The 19789-nt window shown below is 37.2% G+C and overlaps 2 protein-coding genes across 2 annotated transcripts; both read left to right on the forward strand.

The window, feature by feature from the left end:
- The first annotated feature begins 13563 nt into the window (after window positions 1–13563).
- LOC139849468 (uncharacterized) lies at window positions 13564–15995 on the forward strand. Its single transcript, XM_071839126.1, has 5 exons — window positions 13564–13794; window positions 13921–13984; window positions 14234–14352; window positions 14481–15656; window positions 15762–15995. The coding sequence occupies exons 1-5, from the start codon at window positions 13564–13566 to the stop codon at window positions 15993–15995; spliced, it is 1824 nt and encodes a 607-aa protein (XP_071695227.1).
- A 2475-nt stretch (window positions 15996–18470) lies between these two features.
- LOC139849469 (uncharacterized) lies at window positions 18471–18863 on the forward strand. The gene has a single exon (XM_071839127.1). It carries the CDS (start codon window positions 18471–18473, stop codon window positions 18861–18863), a length of 393 nt encoding a protein of 130 aa, XP_071695228.1.
- The last annotated feature ends 926 nt before the right edge of the window (window positions 18864–19789 follow it).

Genomic DNA, 19789 nt, shown 5'->3' on the forward strand with positions numbered 1-19789 from the left:
ACTTATGTAATACATAATATATTGCATACTAATTTCTATTGAATATTTTTATTTATACATTATAAATATATTATAATATATTATATATCATACATAAAATATTATAGTTTTATTTTTGATAACAACTTTTTATCTTGTATAATATTTTACGTAATTAACTCAATTGATTAAGTTGTATTTTGATTTATTATAGAAATTGCTATTTATATATATTTATACATATATACAACTAATTATAACAATCGTTCGTGAATCGTCGAGCATAGTCAAAGGGCTACATGAAAATAGTTCCAATATTTTGAGATTCAACATTACAGACTTTGCTTATCGTGTCGAAATCATATTAAAATCAAGTTTAAATTTGGTCGAAAATTTCCAGGTCATCACATTCCACCTCCACCACCCCACAAAGTTATTCCAGTTCAAGTTGCTACTCCTTCACCATCATCCAACAGATTGAATGTAGCTGAAATGGAAAGGTTATCTACCCTTGCAGTGTATAGTATTGTTGCCAAAATAACACCATTAGTGCAACAGACCATTAAGGAGACTGTTGTCCACTCAATGGGAAAAGCACTCACGCTTGCTGATCAAGCCACCACCTCTGCTATTGAGGGCAGATCGTGTCGGATCACTACTTTCATTGACATTGTAGTTGCTGATATTCAAAGACATCTTGAACAACTAGATGCAATCAATCAACGCATCATTTCTCATGAAGAATACATTGCCAACCTTACAAAACTTCAAGAAAAGCTGGATCTAGAAAGGGCAAGGGTATACTGTCTTAATTAGGAGAACAGGGTGCTTGAGGATAGGATTGAGGATTATCAACGACAGATGGCTACCATGGTACCAGTGGCAGAGTACCTTCGTCTTGCTGAGAGTTTACACCGTATGGCTAAACTTCAGTCAGATGTCTGTGCTAATGTGGATAAAAGTTCCATGTGTGTGTCCAGGAATAAAGTTCGTACTGCTAAACTCTTCCTGAAAATTTATGGTATTGATCCAGGAGCTCACCTCTCTCCAACTGATGCTGATTGGAACCACTTTGCCTGGTCCAACCCAGAAAGTGATAGTGATTGTGAGATTATTGTTCCCCCAGGTGCCACTTCAACCCCTACTAATGACAAAAAGGGGGAGAAGAAAGATAAGAAAGAAAAGAAAAGACAATAATCTGAGGGGGGCATGAGCATGAAAAAGTTCCAAAGCAGCAGAAGAGAGATGGTAATGGTGATGGTGAAGATGATGGTAATGGTCAAGGTAATACTGGCCTTAAGCCCAGCAGCACTCATACTGAGGCAGGTGTAGAGGGTGCTAATAATTGTGATTCTCAAAAAATAGTAGGCCTGATACATCTGTTGTTGATATTAGTTCTGGCAGTAAGCTCAGTGATGCTGTAATTGCTGCTAAGATTGCTGAAACTTTTGTTGTGTCTCAATCCATTGAAATGAAGTTGAAAAGAAAATTGGAGACACATCGGAAGAGACATCAGGAAATCAATGATGGCTTTAACTCAAGGTTTGAGGCTTATGCTGACAAGAAGAAGCAGAAAATCAAGTACCACATAAGTCTCACTGGTGAACCACTAGATTTTCACAACCAGCTTCTTAGTCGTAGATAGCACAGGAGAGATCAGCGAAAAAGAGAAGCTAAGTTCATGGTGAAATGTGATAAGAAGAGGGCAAAATTGTATGCTGAAAGAATAAGAAACATTACTGCTAAAGAATTTCAAGAGTACATGCAGTCTGAAAGATCTAGGAAAAAAATCAGCTGTATTTATGCAGTGGTTAGCTTCTGGGATGAAAATTAGCAAATCCGCTCAACCAACAATTCCAAAACAGCCAGCAGCTACAGCAGAACGAGTAGAGGTTGTTCATCCTTCAGCTGGTCATGAAGAGAAGCCAATAGAGACTAATCATTCTACTACTAAGGGGGAGCAACATGTTTCAACTCCCCTCTTGGCTACACAAAAACCAGTGCTAACACAAGAACTATCACCTGAACCCATGCCAATTGATAAACAAAGGGTAAAATCTTCTCCTAAGGATAACTCGCCCCTAAGAAAAGAGCCCTTATTTGAGGCAGGTGATGAAAGCACTTTGCCAAGTGTTGAACCAGCTGATATCAGTAAGTCAGCTAATGCTGAAGACACATCAAGGAGTGCTAAGATTGAAGACCCAGCCAGAAGTATGATGCTGGGTGAAATAATAACTGAAGACCCAACAAAGGAGGATGAGCAGGGTGCTAATACTAAAGAGGTGACTGCTACTGATGAATGAATTGTCTGGACTGATGGTGACTCTACTTTTACTCTATTACCTCTACCATCAGTCTATCGTGTTGCCTTTGATAGGAAACTGGGTAATCTTCATCTTTATGAACAAGTGGGTCCTTCTAGCATAGTAGAGTTACCTTACTCATATCATCCATCTTCCCCAAAGAAAAATGACAAACACACTACTTGGGAAAATTAACCATTTGTACAAAGAATGCCTTCTCCTCAAAAGATGACAACTGATGAAAGGGAAGCTCATAGGCTATAAATTACTGTTGATGAATAGCTAAGCAGAAAAGAAGCCAGAAAAACTGAATACAGACGATAAGTCAGAATGTTGTATCATCCTCCTGATCAGCAATTATACATTGATGCTCTGGACTTAGGCATAAACGTTGCTCAGTATATGAAATCCAGTGAATTGAGATTCCATACTGATGAGGAGAAAGCACTGTTTTATGAATCTGTACAATTGGATATGTATCTTAAACAGTACTACAACCTGATGAGTACTGATGATGGTAGGCAACTTATTCACACCGCACGTTCCCTCAACATAACCATGAAAGAATATATCTTGAGTGTTCAACTCGAACAACAATCAAGGAACGATGCTGATTATACTAAAAGATTGAGGCTCAATGAATAGGAGGAAAGAATGGCTACTGATAAGCTTGAAGCTAAGAAATCACTTAAATTAGCAAAAACCTTTGCCAAAGCATAGGATAAGATTTTGGACAAAATTGAAGCTGATGAAAAGGCACCTAAAGTGGAGCCAAAAGTGGCTGCCCGTATAAAGGCCTTGATTGAAAAATCTCTTATAGGAAAATATGCTGAGTTATGACACGAAGAGGAAATGCTGGTAAAATCATCAAGTGTCATAGAAGATCTAAGAGAACTTTCAGTATCAGCAGAGATAATGGTGTTCATGAGTAGGTAGATCAGAGAGATCTGAGATTATTTGGTTCGATGAATGGATGGAAATGCTGCATTACTTCACTGAAAAAGGAGAAATTCAGATCAAGAAAATGTTGATTCCTGAACTGCAAGGTTTATTTATGAAAGCAGCTAAGTGTGGCAATGCATCAGCGGTGAATGTAAATGATGAACAGTCCAAGAAGAAGAAAAAGAAAGTTATCGGTGGTCCATTCAGAAGAGATCCCATCATTCACCCTAAGCATTTTGAACCATTCAAACCTAAAGACCTGCCTGAGCTATCCCTGAAGCCTGGAAAGTTAAGCAAGAAGAGCTATCTGAAGAAGAAATGGAAAAAGAGAAAGATAAAGATAGATAACCTACTGCTCTTTAAATTGTCTTTTGTAATATTTCATGTTCATTGTACTGAATTGTAATTATTGTATGATATATGATGAATGTGAAATGAGTTAATCTTCAAAATTATATCAATTTATAAGATATAGATAACTCAGCAAAAGATCCCAGAAAATAAACCTAAAAGGGACAAAATCACTGATTATTTTTATTAAGTCCTTTAGTGCTAGGCTTTAGTGTTTTCTTTTCAAGTCATAGCTTTTATCATTATCAAATAAGGGGAGATTGTTGAGTCTCCAAAATAACTAAGGATTTAATTATGACAAAAAAACATTATATACACTAAAATGTTATACCAACATAGGTTTATTTATGTTTAGATAGCATTTATTGCGGTGTCAAGTGTCCCCGTATGCTGTCTGGTCTATCAGCACAAGATAGACAGTTGTCATAACCCGACCTTAACCATAAGGACAAATACAATAACATATGATTTCATCGCGAGGTATTGACCTCTATATGCGACATTTTTCAAAAACTGCATTCATTTTTACAATACAAACCATAGCTTTTATTACAAATACAAGGTTTAAACAACTTAATAATGATTATCGTTTAGCGATAATCTTAGACTTACAAACTTTACATATGATAATAACAATACGACCTCCAACATATTTTACATTACAAATCCTCCGATATGCAGTTTTATTTTTGACACAAATATGCATACTCAAAATCTTGCTTAAATTCAACATGTTGCAGCGGAAGCTTTTAGTTATCACCTGAGAATAAACATGCTTAAAACGTCAACATAAAGTTGGTGAGATATAGGTTTAATGCCGGCAGCGTTATAAATATAGACCACAAGATTTCATATATAAACGTTTTAATAAAAATATTCTAAGTTGTTGAGCACTTGATAACCATACTTAATATTTAATCAACGTCGCATATTCCCTTTATTATGAAATCTTACTACACCGTACCAAGTGTAGTCACCGAAACGAAGTACTGTGCAACCGTTGAATACTGGTCGTCCAGTCCGGTTGGGGTTGTCAGGCCAGATAGATCTACCAACAGGATTCGCGTTTACAATACCTCATGTAAATAATAGTTACCAAGTTACAGGGAAGTATGCCAGTGGTACAACTCAACATAGAATATATATTTTTAATCACTTGTGTCCATAACGTAAATCATAAAATGCATGTATTCTCATCCCGAAATATTTAGAGTTTAAAAGTGGGACTATATACTCACTTTTGCCTTGAAGGTATTTATCACGACTTGGTCTCCGATTGATATCACAAACCTAACAATATATATAATATATCAACATATTTTGTTTTCATGTAATCGTTATATATATATATATATATATATATATATATATATATATATATATATATATATATATATATACTTTTAATACTTTTAATATTTTCTTAGTCCGTAGTTAGCAGTCCGATGTTAGTGGTCCACAATTAGTTGCTTAAATAAAATAAATAAAGACCCCATCGTATTCGTATTGATCAGAATTAATCTTGACCCATGGTACCATGTTGTCAAATGACGTGTTGCGTACATAAAGTACCGTGTTGTCAAATGACGTGTTGCGTACAATCATGAGGTCTTATGATTAATCTTCTTGTGTTGTTTACGGGTGGTCCTGAAATATATAAAATCAAATCATAAGTAAATATATATTAAATATTATGTTAATTAGCCAAGATATGATTAATCCGATTTTGTCATAATATGATATATTACGGGTCTTGAAGTGTTTTTAAAAATCAAATTAGAAGGATCTATTTAGTTTGCGAACAAGTTTGAAATCACTCAAACTATGTTCTTGTTGTTAAAATTTTACAACACAAAATAAGATAGCTATATAAATATGAATCGAATAAGGTTATGAATAAGGTTACTACCTCAAGTTACTTGGACAAAGCTACTGGAAAAGGTAAGAAAAATCTTGGAATCAAAAGAGTGGTGGAGTGGGATTGAAAGATTGGAAGTAATCTCCTTGAAATCGAATGACTATATTGATACGTTCTTGAGTAGGTAAATGAAGAGAGATTAGGGAGTGAATTAACTTGAAAGAAAATTGGAAATGAAATTGTATATGTGTGTGTGCAAAATAGCATGATTATGGGATGGATATATAGGAGATTTAGTTTGTTTTCTTGCACAAAAGTCACACATGAGGTTAAAGCCCTGGTTCCCACATGTAACATAATGTCTAGTGGCTGATCATTGAAGTTTATTGTTGGTATATACCAATAGTAAATATGTATAGAAGCTGGGTATGATACGGTTACATATACCCTAGATATACTTGTAGAAATTTTGAGGAATCAGAACGAGAATTCAAATATGGACGGGTTTATAACTGTAAAAGAGGCTCAAAACTGGGCTTTTATTTTTGGGTCAAACCGGGCTAAAATAAAATTTTAAGACATTTTTAATAAAGCAATGTTAGCCAGGGGCTCTGCCCCTTGGACCCCGCCAGGGGTTGCCACCCCTTGGACCCCGCTTATCGGGGGCGCTGCCCCCGAACCCCCGTCATAATCAAGATAAGTTCAAACAAGTGTGCACTCCACATAATCGTAAGTATATATTTCAAAGAACGTTACATATAGTTATCGTTTTGAAAACTTAAGTTAGTGGTCTCAAAGTATACTTATAACTCATTGTTGTTAGTTCACAATGAAATGTTAAACCATCCTTAAATCATGTTAAATATGTATAGATATGTACATATACATAATCGTATAATTATCGTGTGTTATATAGTTCGTGATATCATCGGTCAAATTGGACGGTCAAACGTTGTGTGAAACTCTTTTCAAAAACATAAGTCTCAACAGTTTGGATTGCTTATCATGTTGGTAAGGTTTATTTTATGTAAGTATTAATCTCATAAGTATAAAATGATCGGAAAAATCCGGGTCGTTACAACAGTGCTCTTCAATCAGCACAGGATGTGTGCCCAGTAAATTAAGAAGATCAAGTGAACTAGTAGAAGAACCAGCATGGCTGGTAGTAGCATACAACACTTAGACAAATTATGCTCCATCACAAGCATAATAGTTTTATGTGTGGTCTACACCACTTGTACTATTTAACGAATGTGCAGACATGGATTATTACTTTGTCAACGCCTAGGGAACCCCACATTCTATTTGTTAATTCAAATAGTATAGCGAAACCAATTTGGGGTGTTCCTGCAAATAGCCACAAAGAGGAAAGAAAGAGAGCACGCTTTCTGATGATGTTGTTTACACAAGTACAGACATCCTATCTATCAATGGACAATAGATTTATTACCTGGTTAATAGGACTACTATAAATAGATATCTCCACTATTATAATATTTAGTGGTGTGGTTTTTAATTAAATAGAGTCCAAACTTTGTAAAAGCTTAAGATATCCTATCTAGCTATTTTAGGTGTAATCTGTATCTACCAACTATTTGTCCCGCCATTGAATAGTTATGATACTTTGAGATTTATATCAATAAAAGAATAAAGTTGAATATTACCCATGACTCTTATTTAATTATCTGCTTAAATATACTTAACTGTTTAATTATCTGTTTAAACAAAAAGAATTGTATCCTCCAACCCCCCCCCCCCCCCTCCTCCCTCTACAATACTCATATTATTATTTCAAGACCAAGAGTGTCTTCCGTGTAAGAAAGGGAAACAAACAAAAAAGTCTCATGCATCCAAGAAGCATCATTCTATCGACGTTCCTCTAGAGGTATTACATATGGACCTCTTTGGACCAATTAATTCTAAAACTATCTCAGGAGATTCTTATTGCTTGGTAGTTACTGATGAATTTTCTCGTTTTTCTTGGGTGGTGATGTTAAAGCATAAGTCTGATACTTTTGAGCAAATCAGACTTTTAATCTTGAAGCTAGAGACTTTGTACAAGCTGAAGGTGAGAAGGATTTGTACAAACAATGGTAGTGAATTCAAGAATCAACAGATGCAGAGTTTTTGTAATGAGAAGGGTATACAATAGCAGTTCAGCCCAACTATACTCCACAGTCAAATGGTGTAGCTGAAAGAAAGAACAAAACATTAATTGAGGTTGCTAGATCTATATTAGCTGATTCATGTTTATCCATTACTTTCTGGGGTGAAGCTGTCAATACAACATATTATGTGATGAGTTGTGTGCTGTGATTAAATGACATAGGAAGACTTGTTATGAACTGTTTCATAAGATGAAGCCTAATCTTAAACTTTTAGAACCCTTTGGTGCAGCATGTACGATTATGATACGGGATACTGGAGAAAAGTTTAATCCAAAGGCTGTTCCTAGTGTATTTTTGGGCTATTGGAATCATAACAAGAGAGTATATAATTATGAATCTAATTGTGTTGAAGAACACTTTGAAGCTGATGTTTAGCGTAATGCTCCTACTCCTGTTAGCAAATGATTCTAATGGTAATTTGATTATGATACACTGTTTGATTCATTTAATCTTCCACCTGTGAAGAGGATGTGATAGCTCAGATGTTTTTTGATTCATAAAATTCTTCTGAAAATATCGTTGCAATTCCCAGGCAGTAAGGTTTTCTAGGAGATGAGGGAACCAGTGACAATAGGGACGTACGGTCTGATGACGAAAGTGAATATGACGTGGACGTAGAAATGTCTCGCCTAACTGAAGAAGGGATTAATCCGTTTCATGATCTGCAACATATTGTAATAGTACATTAAACACCTACTGAAGCAGGAGGTGTTCGTAGGTTAAATCAAGTTATCATCCATCCAAGACGTATGGACGATTATGTTGTTGTTCCAACTAGTATACCTGGCTCATCATCAAATGAATCTTCAACATCTGATAATCCGGAACCTTTGAGTGCGAATGTTGTGACAGCCTTTTAATCTTCTTTAAACAGGGGGGGTCTTACATGCTCACTCCTATTTTGTTTTTCAGATTAAACCGAATTATGTATATGAGGCATTACATCTAAAACCTCCGAATACAAAATTGAACTTTTAATGTTTAGCTGTCCAATTTTTTTTTTCAATTCTAAGATTTGGTAACATTTGGTATCTTAAGGATCCGTTGTACAGAATTATGTGTTGTCTGAAATGCTTTAGTAGTTCACCATTCGGATTTGTGTTCTAAAATGTGTTTGTACATATCTTTTCAAATGAATAAATGTTTTTATACTTAGAAAATCTTAAAAAGGTGTAAAATTTCAAAAGTTAAAAACATGTTAGATTTGGTCTTAGATGATGAAAAGAATAAGAGACATGTAAATGTAAATGTCAAAAACATATAAAATTATTTCTAACATAAAATTTCGTGTTGTCTTCCTATTCTTATCGAATAGCAAATGGCGCACAATCAATTCATTACATCTGAAACCTCCATTCCTTGTGATTAATGGCTTTCAATATTACAAAGGCATGAACTATGGGGAGCTTTCAATTCAACAGTTCCAATCCCTTTTAGATAGATGCAGTCTCTATATGAAACAATAGATGCAGTGTCTATATGAAACAATACGATTTGTGGAAGAGACTCCCGTTTCTGCTAAATTACTAAAGAGAGACCTGCCTGTTTTACCTTCAATTTGGAAAGTATTTTTGGGAGATGGAGGATTACTAAAGATGATTTCAGAAGGGTTCTGAGAGTTCCTTGGGTTGAAAATCCTCAAGCCCTTTTCAACAATAAGACAATGTTATTTTCAAATCAAAATCTTGGTTAAAACATAAGGAGAATGCTTTAAGGGACTTCAATAAAAAATCAATTTCACTTGAGATGGAATGTGATCTGCACCATCTTCAACAGATACTTGTTGATGACACCATAAAGATCATATGGGATTACTATTCCTATGTCGAGGCTATTCTACTCCTTTGTGAGGTGCCAACATGTTGAGTACTATGCGCTTCTTTAGGATCGTGTTCAATAAAAAGTGGAGAAGACTAAGAATGACATGTACATACCATGTGAGCGGTTCTTTTTCTTAATGATACATGATGTACTAACCTTTTGCAGGAAAAACAACATACATGTTCCAGATACAGCTAGATTACAAATCGTGGAGTTTAGTGAATTTCTGATAAAAACTGCAAAGTTAGCAAACACTCATGCTACGGAAAGGATTCCTGGATGGATGGTATAGCTAGTATCTGACACTAACAAACAGATTAGGAAATACTTCATCGAAGTAGGACTTTCTCTTCCGCCCCAGCTACAGCAACTACCAGTTGAACCAAACCCGGGGCCAACCAAAAAATAATTTAGGTAACCACAACAACAACAACCATGACCATCCCAACCCGGTCATTCACAACGTAGGAGTTTAATTAAATGAAAAATCCGATTAGTTCCAGGACAACAAGTTAGAATTAGTAAGCCTATTCCAACACAAGTTCCACAACCCGGCCCTAGAGTTGAAACGCTTGTTGACTCTACACCAGGATCATCCCTTGAACAACCGTTAAAAAGATATAAATTAGAGGAAATGATTCAACGATGCGATGATAACTAGTTCTAGGACATTGACGCCTAATCATTAAACCTAGCCTAATATATATCCGATCCAGATTCTGACCTAGAACCAAGTAGGTCACCTTAACCAATATCTGTATCAGTTGAGGAACAAATGCAACACCTAAAGGAAAATCTGTTGAACAATCAAAAACAAAAAGGAAGAAATCTTTTAGTCGCATGAAGATTGCTAAATCTGGACAGGGTGTTCGTATTGGAGAAATTTATCCAGTAGTAAAGTCTTCCAGAAGGACGCTTTGACCTAACTTAAATCAAGAGATGATGCCTCGAATGACCGAAGAGGATCCAAAAAACCATGAACAAGAACTTTGCGTATCGGTCAGAGATCCTCCTATGCTTCAATGTCAAATAGGGCTTCGAGATCAGACTTATCTTAATAAGAGAGATCTTTAGTGTCTATTGAGGGGCACCGTGACAAAAAAAAGTGATTTATCAGATCCCTAGCAGGATGATCTCCTTAAAGATCAATCAGCATTTAAGACCGATGAACCTCAATCTCCTTTGATTGATTTAACAGAAAGAGATGTATCACCTCATTATACATCAATGAATTCTGAATGCGATGAAGTATCTTCCTATCCTTCATTGATTTCTATCGATAACATTATGGTGTTAGATATAGTGGGAAGGCTTGATATAACGAAGAAACCGGCAATTTCTGAGACCGAGAGAAATATCGCGTCTGTGGCGCCCGGTGGAAGTTCCATGATACTTTAATCATGGCGGCGGATAGATTGCAAATGCTAGCTGAAACTTCGGTTATCAGTCATCCTCATCATCCGCTGAGGTTTCTCCCGGAGAACCCGATTTTGGTGAGGTCAATTCTGGAAAAAGTTTTGGTACTTGTCTAGTGTAACAACTAGCATACCTATTTTAAGCTTGTCTAGTGTAACAACTAGCATGTCTTTTTGCAAACCACAAATGTTTTCTAAAGAACCTATATTCCCCGAGGATCAAATTTTTGTTGCTAATACAACACCGATTATCATCTCACTTTATGAAAAACCACCAACTATTACAACAACTACATCACTTCCCACACCAACAAATATTCATGTATAAACACAAGAAACTATCCATATATCATCTCCGCGTGCTTCATCATCAACATAATACCTCATCTCTTTCAAAGAAATCGAAGAGGTTTATCTTACTCGTGCATTGATCCGAAGTTTAACACAGAATCTTGATTATATTCGAGTTGCTGCTCTACCTGTAATTCAAAAGGCTCGAGAGCACTATCCTCTTACATCAGGTAGCCCGATGTTGAGTCCTCAACGAAATGAACATGATGATCCCGATCCCGAGAATAGTCATGAGGGGAAGAAGAGAGCTACATGGGGTTTTAAATCAACATGGGAGAATACTAACATTTCAACTATCAATGAGGAAGCTGGTTCATCAAATAGAATAGATGGTAATGAATAGTATAATGAGTATTTAGATCTTAAAACGTCTTATTTGGAAGAGGTGCATGTTGATTGGCGTTTTAATCTTAGCACGTTGATCTACTTAAAAGATATACCTTCTGGTGCTGAGATCACTGAAAAAGAAAATGTGAAGGTGATATCGCATATTTTATACACGTTTTCCTTAGCGATATCGATCACATTTTATTCCTTTCGGATGCGATTTGGCATTTATTTTGATAGTGTTATGAAAGTTCGAGTTCTAAAACCAAGAAGATGAAATTTGAAGTTATTTGATGGTTTTAGTGATTTTCTATGCAAACGAGTGAAAGAAGTTGGTTTGATTCGAGTTTGGTTTGAGTTAGTGAGTTTTTAGCTTCAGATTCAGCAAAAGGGGGCCTTGAGCGCCGCTCAAAGGCCTGGAGCGCCGCTCCATTAGGCACAAAAATCATGTTGAGAGTTTTCAAAGTTCCACAGATCTGAAATTGGGGGCCCTGAGCACTGCTCAAGAAGTGGGTCGCCACTCCAGGTGCAGCCGGGTTCAGAATCGGGGTATTTAAAGCACGAATTTTTACCCTAAGTATGATATATCATTCCCAGATGATTTGCAGCAGCTCTAAGACGAAAAAGGTGATTTTTGGGGAATCCCAAGATCATTCTAATGCTTCAATCATTACGGGAACGTGCTTCGATTCGTTCATCACTCAAGATTCATTCATCTATTAGGTTTATCTCTTTGTTTCAAACAATGAATTCATCTTTTATTTTGATTGTGATTTTGGTTTTAGCCATGATTGTGGGCTAATTATTTAATGTTTGTCTAGACTAATAACCGAGGTTTTAGATGTTTATTTGAATTATCAAGGATTTTATGCTTGTTAATTTGGTTTTGATTAAAAGATCCATTCTTGTTCATGTTTACATGTTTGCTCTCAATTGATTATTGTGTTTGTTTGATCAAGGGAACCCTAGGTTAATTTAACACTTTAATTTATAACTAGTGTGTCTTAAGTAGTTGTTTGCTAAACCGGACCAAGGGGGTAAGTTGACTAAAGACTAGTAAATTGGATAGGAATGAATTGTGTAAGCAAATGTAAGCACAATTGTTAATCGAATTACTAAGTTAGTTAATTAGTTGAACATAAACAATAAGGTCTTAAGTGTAAGGGAACCCTACACTGTGTAATTAGAGTTTGGGTGGTCATTAAGAGAACTCTTGATGACCCGTTTGGTTAATTTGCATGCATAGATGAGATAAACGATCTTAATAACACGAAAATCCATTACCGAGGGTAAAAGTTCTAGATGAACATTCTTATTTGAATTGAATACAAAACTATCTTTAATATTTGTTAAGTGCTAGTGCATAAACTAAAAAGAACAAATATACTGTTTTTACTTTTATAAACCATTTCTTGATTCGGCGAATCGTTAAATAGCCAAAACTACAAAAACCAGTAATTTCATTAGATTTCTAGATAGAGTAGTTTAATTACTTATAGTTACAATCTTAAGTTGATATGAAAAATTTCCTTGGAACGAACTTTGGACTTTACCAAATCATACTAGTACACGATCGGGTACACTGCCCGTTAGTGTGTATAATCAATCAAACCGGTATTTTCCACTGATAAATTATATACGTGATTATACACATCAAGTTTTTGGTGCCGCTGTCGGGGAAAGTTGTGTCAATTTGAGATTGCTATCTATTTGTGATTAATTAGGATTTTATTTTCTTAGATTTTAGATATTTCTTGAGTCGGTGCATTTAATCGTTTTATCATTTGTGTTTTGCAGATAACAGGTAGTGCATCCCACATACGCGTTCTTCAGATTCTCCGATTCTTCGACCATTTGACGAACCCAAAAGAGAGTTATTTAGAGCGTTAAGTCAGGAGCAACAGTCTACAGTGGATTCATCAGCTTCTTCGAGTGATAATATAATACCATTGGGTAGTAGTTCTGAGACTGTGGTGCCCAATACACTACCTGAAATCAATGAAAAGGAAGACACTTACATTTCATTAGATATTTTCGAGACTGAAAAGATGGGTGACGAACAACCTCGTCCACAGACTATGGCAGAAAAGTTGAAGGCCACCCGAGCTGGTCAAGGCAATGCCATTACTCAACCGGCCATTACTCAGCCATTTCAGATCATAGGTCCGATTATGGGAATGATTGCCAATGATTGCCAATTTCATGGCAAGGATCATGAGGATGGTAACGAGCATCTTCGTATTTTCAATGATATTTGCAACTTATTCAAGCTGAATCAGGTTAATGATACTTCAATCAAGATAAGGCTTTTTCCCTAGTAAGGGAGAAGCTAAGAAGTGGTTAGATAAGCAACCCGAGGGTATGATTACCTCTTGGGATCAGTTGGTAGATAATTTTTATCAAAGTTTTTCCCTGCTTCTCGAGCTGCTAGACTTCAAGCTAAAATTTCACAGTTCAGACAAAAGAGCAGTGAGACATTATTTGATGCTTGGGACCATTATTCTAATATGTTATGCTCGTGTCCGCAACACGGGTTGAATGATTTATAAAAGGTCCAGATTTTCTATAAGGGTTGTGACGTACCAACTCACCAGAGTATTGATCAAGCAGCAGGAGGTACTGTAATGGATAAGACAGAAGAAGAGGCATTAGAAATTATTGAAAAGCAAGCTGCCTACACTGACGAATGGCATCAAGATCATGAGTCATCCCGTTCAGCTTCAGTTAAGAGTATCGAAACCACAGGTGCGTATGATGATTATGTGTCTATAAATGCTAAGTTAGATAAATTTGGTAGGCATTTAGAGAAGATGGATAAGGATATTCATGGTATGAAGGTTGGTTGTGAATATTGTGGGGGATAACATATAGCAATAGATTGTGATGCGGGTTTGACGATAGGTCAAAAAGAAGAGATATCATACGTCAGTCAGCGAATAATAATCAATTTCAAGTGCGTGCATAGTTCAACCACAACTTCAATTGTCCCTACAATCCTCAAGGTCGACAAGGGAGTAGTAGTAATAATAATTATCAGAATCAGCTGAGTGGGGGTTTTCAGCAACAAGCTCCTGGGTTTTTCCGAAAAACTCAGGATGAAGAGAAAAAGTCGAATTTAGAGTCTATGATTGAGAAGTTGGTAATTTCACAAACCCAGCTAGTTAATAATGTGAAGGAAATGAATGATAAGAACAAGCAGTTGTTTACAAATCAGCAGGCTTCGATTCAAAATTTAGAGAAGCGGATTGGTAATTTGTCTGATTTGATTAGTGAAAGGAAACCAGGTGAACTCCCGAGTAATACAAAAGTGAATCCTAGAAATGAGCATTTGAATGCTATTACTACTCGGAGTGGTAAGGCATATGAGGCACCGAATATGCCTGTTGTTGATGATTATCGGGTTCCGTTGGAGAAATTTAGTGAGCCAGTTGTGGGTATGAAGTCGGAAAAAGTGGTTGAAGAGGTAGAGAAAAGTCAACCAGGTGATGCAGAAAAGAGTGTTAAAGCAAAGCCAGCCATCAAGGAATATCAACCACCATTACCGTACCCTATGAAGCAAAGACTTGAAAAGTTGGAGGCTGGGAGAAATTGGTTCATGGATATGATTAAGTCAGTGAATATCAATATGCCGTTTATTGATGTTATTGCGGGTATGCCGAGATATGCGCGATTTTTGAAAGATATGTTAACCAACCGGAAGAAGATGGAGCAAATCAAGTCGGTGGTGATGAATGCAACTTGCTCAGCAGTGGTTTTGAACGAGCTTCCCGAGAAGCTCGATGATCCGGGTTGTTTCACGATACCTTGTTTACTTGGCCAGTTAGTCTGTATGAGGGCTTTGGCGGACTTGGGGGCTAGCATCAATTTGATGCCTTATAGTGTTTACCTTAAGCTAGACCCAGGACTACTTAAAACAACTAGAATGGCTATCCAGTTAGCTGACCATAATGTTAAGTTCCCAAGGGGTATTGTTGAAAATATGTTAGTCCGGGAGGGTAACCTTATTTTTCTCGCTGACTTTATGGTTTTGGATATGGAAGAGGACACACGGGTGCCTCTTATTTTGGGAAGACCATTTTTGAACATGGCTAGGTGTATTATATATGTGTATAGCCAATGTTTGACCCTTAGGATAGATGGGGCAAGTGCAACATTTTCTATTGACCATACCCTTAAATAACCCGATTCGACCGATGACCAATGTTATTTTTTGCAAACCATAGACACGCGTGTTGAGTTGTTGCAGGAATTCCCAAAATTGGAAGAAACAGGTGAATGTGATATTGCTAGTGGTGAGGAAGATATGCTGGAGGAGATTCATATGTTTCAAGTTTTGATGGCTAACGTTTATGAGCCAACTAATGATGAGTTTAAAGAGTTGGAAGAAGATAATGAATACCGTAGCAAATCCTCTATCGAAGATCCTCCTGAATTGGAGCGAAAGCCACTCCCTGATCATCTTGAGTATGCTTACCTTTAGGAAGAATCTAAGCTTCCCGTCATTATTGCTAAAGATTTTTCAGTAAGTAAGAAATCTCAACTCGTTACCATGCTCCAGGCCCACAAACCTGTGATTGCCTGGAAAATTCAAGACATAAAGGGTATTAGTCCTTCATATTGCAACCACAAAATCTTAATGGAAGATAATTCCAAACCTGTGGTGCAACGCCAAAGAAGGCTAAACCCCATATACAAAAGGTATTCAAAAAGGAGATCATTAAATTACTTGATGCAGGTCTTATCTACCTGATCTCTGACAGTCCTTGGATAAGCCCCGTTCATTGCGTACCTAATAAGGGTGGCATGACCATCACCACTAATGAAAGAAACGAACTTATCTCCACGAGGACTGTCACGAGGTGGCGTGTCTATATTGACTACCGAAAGTTAAATGACTCTACACAGAAAGACCATTTTCCACTACCCTTTAACGACCAGATGTTGGAACGGTTGTCTGGAAATAGCTTTTATTGTTTCCTTGATGGTTTCTCGGGATATTTTTAAATCCCTATCGCGCCCGAGGACCAAGAAAAGACAACCTTTACGTGTCTCTATGGTACTTTTTCATACCGTCGCATGCCCTTCGGACTTTGCAACGCTCCAGCGACATTTCGAAAGTGCATGATGGCAATTTTCCATGATATGGTTGAGGATTGCATGGAAGTGTTCATGGATGACTTCTCAGTCTTTGGTGACACTTTTGAGTCATGTCTCCACAACTTGGAAAAGATGCTTGTGAGGTGTGAAAAGTCCAATCTCGTGCTCAACTGGGAGAAATGCCACTTTATGGTTCGTGAACGCATTGTTCTCGGGCATAAAATCTCAAGTGCAGGTATAGAGGTTGACCCCGCTAAGGTTGATGTTATCGCCAACCTTTGACCTCCTACCGATGTCAAAGGTGTTAGGATTTTTCTCGGGCACACCAATTTCTACCGGCGATTTATTAAGGATTTTTTCCAAAATTGCAAACTCGATGAATAAACTTCTAGAGAAAGATGCACCTTTTCTTTTTTCAGCCGAGTGTACCAAAGCATTCAAGTTTTTGAAATAAAAACTTGTTAATGCACCAATAATTATAGCTCCAAATTGGTCCCTACCTTTTGAGCTAATGTGCGATGCTTCTGATTTTGCGATTGGCGCTGTTTTAGGCCAACGGGTTGAGAAACATTTCCGACCCATCTATTTCGCGAGTAAAAGTTTGCAAGGAGCTTAGTTGAATTACACGACTACTGAGAAGGAGCTTCTTGCCATTGTGTTTTCGTTTGACAAATTCAGGTCCTATCTAGTTTTATCTAAGGCTGTTGTTTTTACGGACCATTCCGCACTCAAGTACCTTTTCTATAAACCAGATGCGAAACCTCGATTGATTCGTTGGGCCTTGCTTTTGCAAGAATTCGATATCGAGATCCGGGATAAAAAAGGTTCCGAAAATTTGGCGGCCGATCATCTCTCTCGACTCGAGAATCCAAATCTTGAGATACTTCATGAGTTTAGTATTCAAGACCATTTTACGGATGAATATCTCATGAAAGTAGAGACGAGTGACGAGCCTTGGTATGTTGATATCGCGAATTATCTTGCGGGCGGGTTTCTCGAAAAAGGGTGGTCACATCAAAAGAGAAGGAAATTCTTTAGTGACATCAAACACTATGTTTGGGAGGACCGGTACCTATTTCGGCGATGTTTAGATGGTACAATTCGTAGGTGTGTTTCCGGAAAGGAATGCACAAAAATCTTGCTTGCATGCCATCTTGGTCCTACGGGTGGGCACTTTGGTCCCCAAATCACGGGGAGGAAGGTTTATGAGGCCGGTTTTTATTGGCCTAGTATTTTCAAAGATGCCCACCGAATTTGCAAATCTTGTTATGCGTGCCAACGGGCTAGAAAAATCACCAAAAGAGATGAGATGCCTCAACATAGCATTCAAGTATGTAAGGTGTTTGACGTTTGGGGGATTAATTTTATGGGCACGTATCCTAAATGTCATTCGAATCTTTACATTCTCGTAGCAATAGATTATGTTTCTAAATGGGCAGAGGCCAAAGCTCTCCCAACTAATGATGCGCGGGTTCTAATTATCTTCTTGAAGAGCATCTTTGCCCGATTTGGCACCCCGAAAGCCCTCATTAGTGATAGAGGCACCCACTTTTGTAATACTCAAATGGAGAAAGTGTTGAAACGATACGGGGTGACCCACAAAGTATCAACATCTTACCACCCGTAAATAAGTGGGCAAGTTCAGAATACCAACTGTTCGTTGAAACGAATCTTAGAAAAGAACGTTGGTACGAATCCCAAAGAGTGGTCTACAAAGCTTGAAGATGCATTGTGGGCATTTCGTACGGCCTACAAGACACCGATAGGAACAACTCCTTATCATTTGGTATATGGTAAAGCATGCCATCTTCCTTTGGAGATCGAGCATTAAACTCATTGGGCTTTAAAGGTGTGCAATATGGATTACCATGAGGCGGGTCGCTTTCGTTTGGATCAATTAAACGAGTTGGATGAGTTACGCCTTGACGCATATGAAAACTCGGTTATTTACAAGGAGAAAACCAAACATTGGCATGATAACCGTATCAAAAACCCAAAAGAATTCAAGGAGGGTGATCGAGTCATTCTCTATAATGCTCGTTACAAGTTGTCGCTCAGAAAGTTAAAGTCCCGATGGAACGGGCCATTCGTTGTGAAGAAGGTGTACCCGTATGGTACAATTGAGTTAGTGAATTCGAAAGGTGAAGAGTTTAAGGTAAATGGCCACCGGGTCAGACCTTACATTGATAGTTTTCTAAAAACTGAAATAGAAGATGAGATTAACCTCAATTTCGAGCTTGAAAATGAATGAATGTTGAGTCCCGTGAATGACTCGGTAATAAACTTCACATTGTTGTAGAGTTTGTATATTTTTGAGCTTGTTAGGTGATTTGTGCAATGTGATCTTGCTTGGTTGTTTGTTTGGTTGTTTGTTGGTTCTTAGGATGAAAGATTTGAGTTCTACCCGTTTGAGGATGTTAAAAGCACTTAAAAGTTTGAATATTTGGTCAGGAGCATTTGGAACGCCGCTCCATACCATTGAGCGCCACTCAGTAGTGCCATATCTAATGTTCCAGATGTTTAAAAATGCTCGGCATGAATTTTTAGTTAAATTGAGCACCGCGCATGGTTTCTGAGCACCGCTCCTTTTTGTCAGCATTTGGAGCACCGCGTGCCCCCCAAGTCGAGCGCCGCTCAATATCTGCAGATCTATCTGGCCGAAAATTTAATAAACAAAAGAGGTCCACTTTTCCCAACCACACATATAGCGACGGGTTTTTAGTCCTTGTTACACCCCATCCTCTCATTCTATCTATTCTATCTATCTTACTTACACCTACAAAGTCCTAGATCTAAAAACCCTAATTTCCATAACTTCAATTTCTTGTTCAAATACTTCTAAATTGTGCAAGCATGCCTACTACTAAGGTCTGAATTTGTTTTCTACCTTGCTAATCTCATATAATTATGTGTAATTACTTGCTTATTCTTTGATTTACATGATGAATTAGTGTGGGGTTGGTTTAATTGGGGTTTTGTGTTCTAATTAGCAATGGGTTTTGTTAGATTATGATTATATGCTTTGAATTCATGATTAATTTTATGTTTTTAGAAGTTTCACTTGAATCTAGGGTTGGTGTGTTTGGAAATACAAATTTGTATGTGATAGAAGAGTTAATTGATTGAATTGTTCTTGTTCTAAAAAATTTGATGTGTTTCTGAGTTAGTTTGGGGTTG

Source organism: Rutidosis leptorrhynchoides, chromosome 5 (genome assembly GCF_046630445.1).
Source record: "Rutidosis leptorrhynchoides isolate AG116_Rl617_1_P2 chromosome 5, CSIRO_AGI_Rlap_v1, whole genome shotgun sequence".
Taxonomy (NCBI): Eukaryota; Viridiplantae; Streptophyta; class Magnoliopsida; order Asterales; family Asteraceae; genus Rutidosis; species Rutidosis leptorrhynchoides.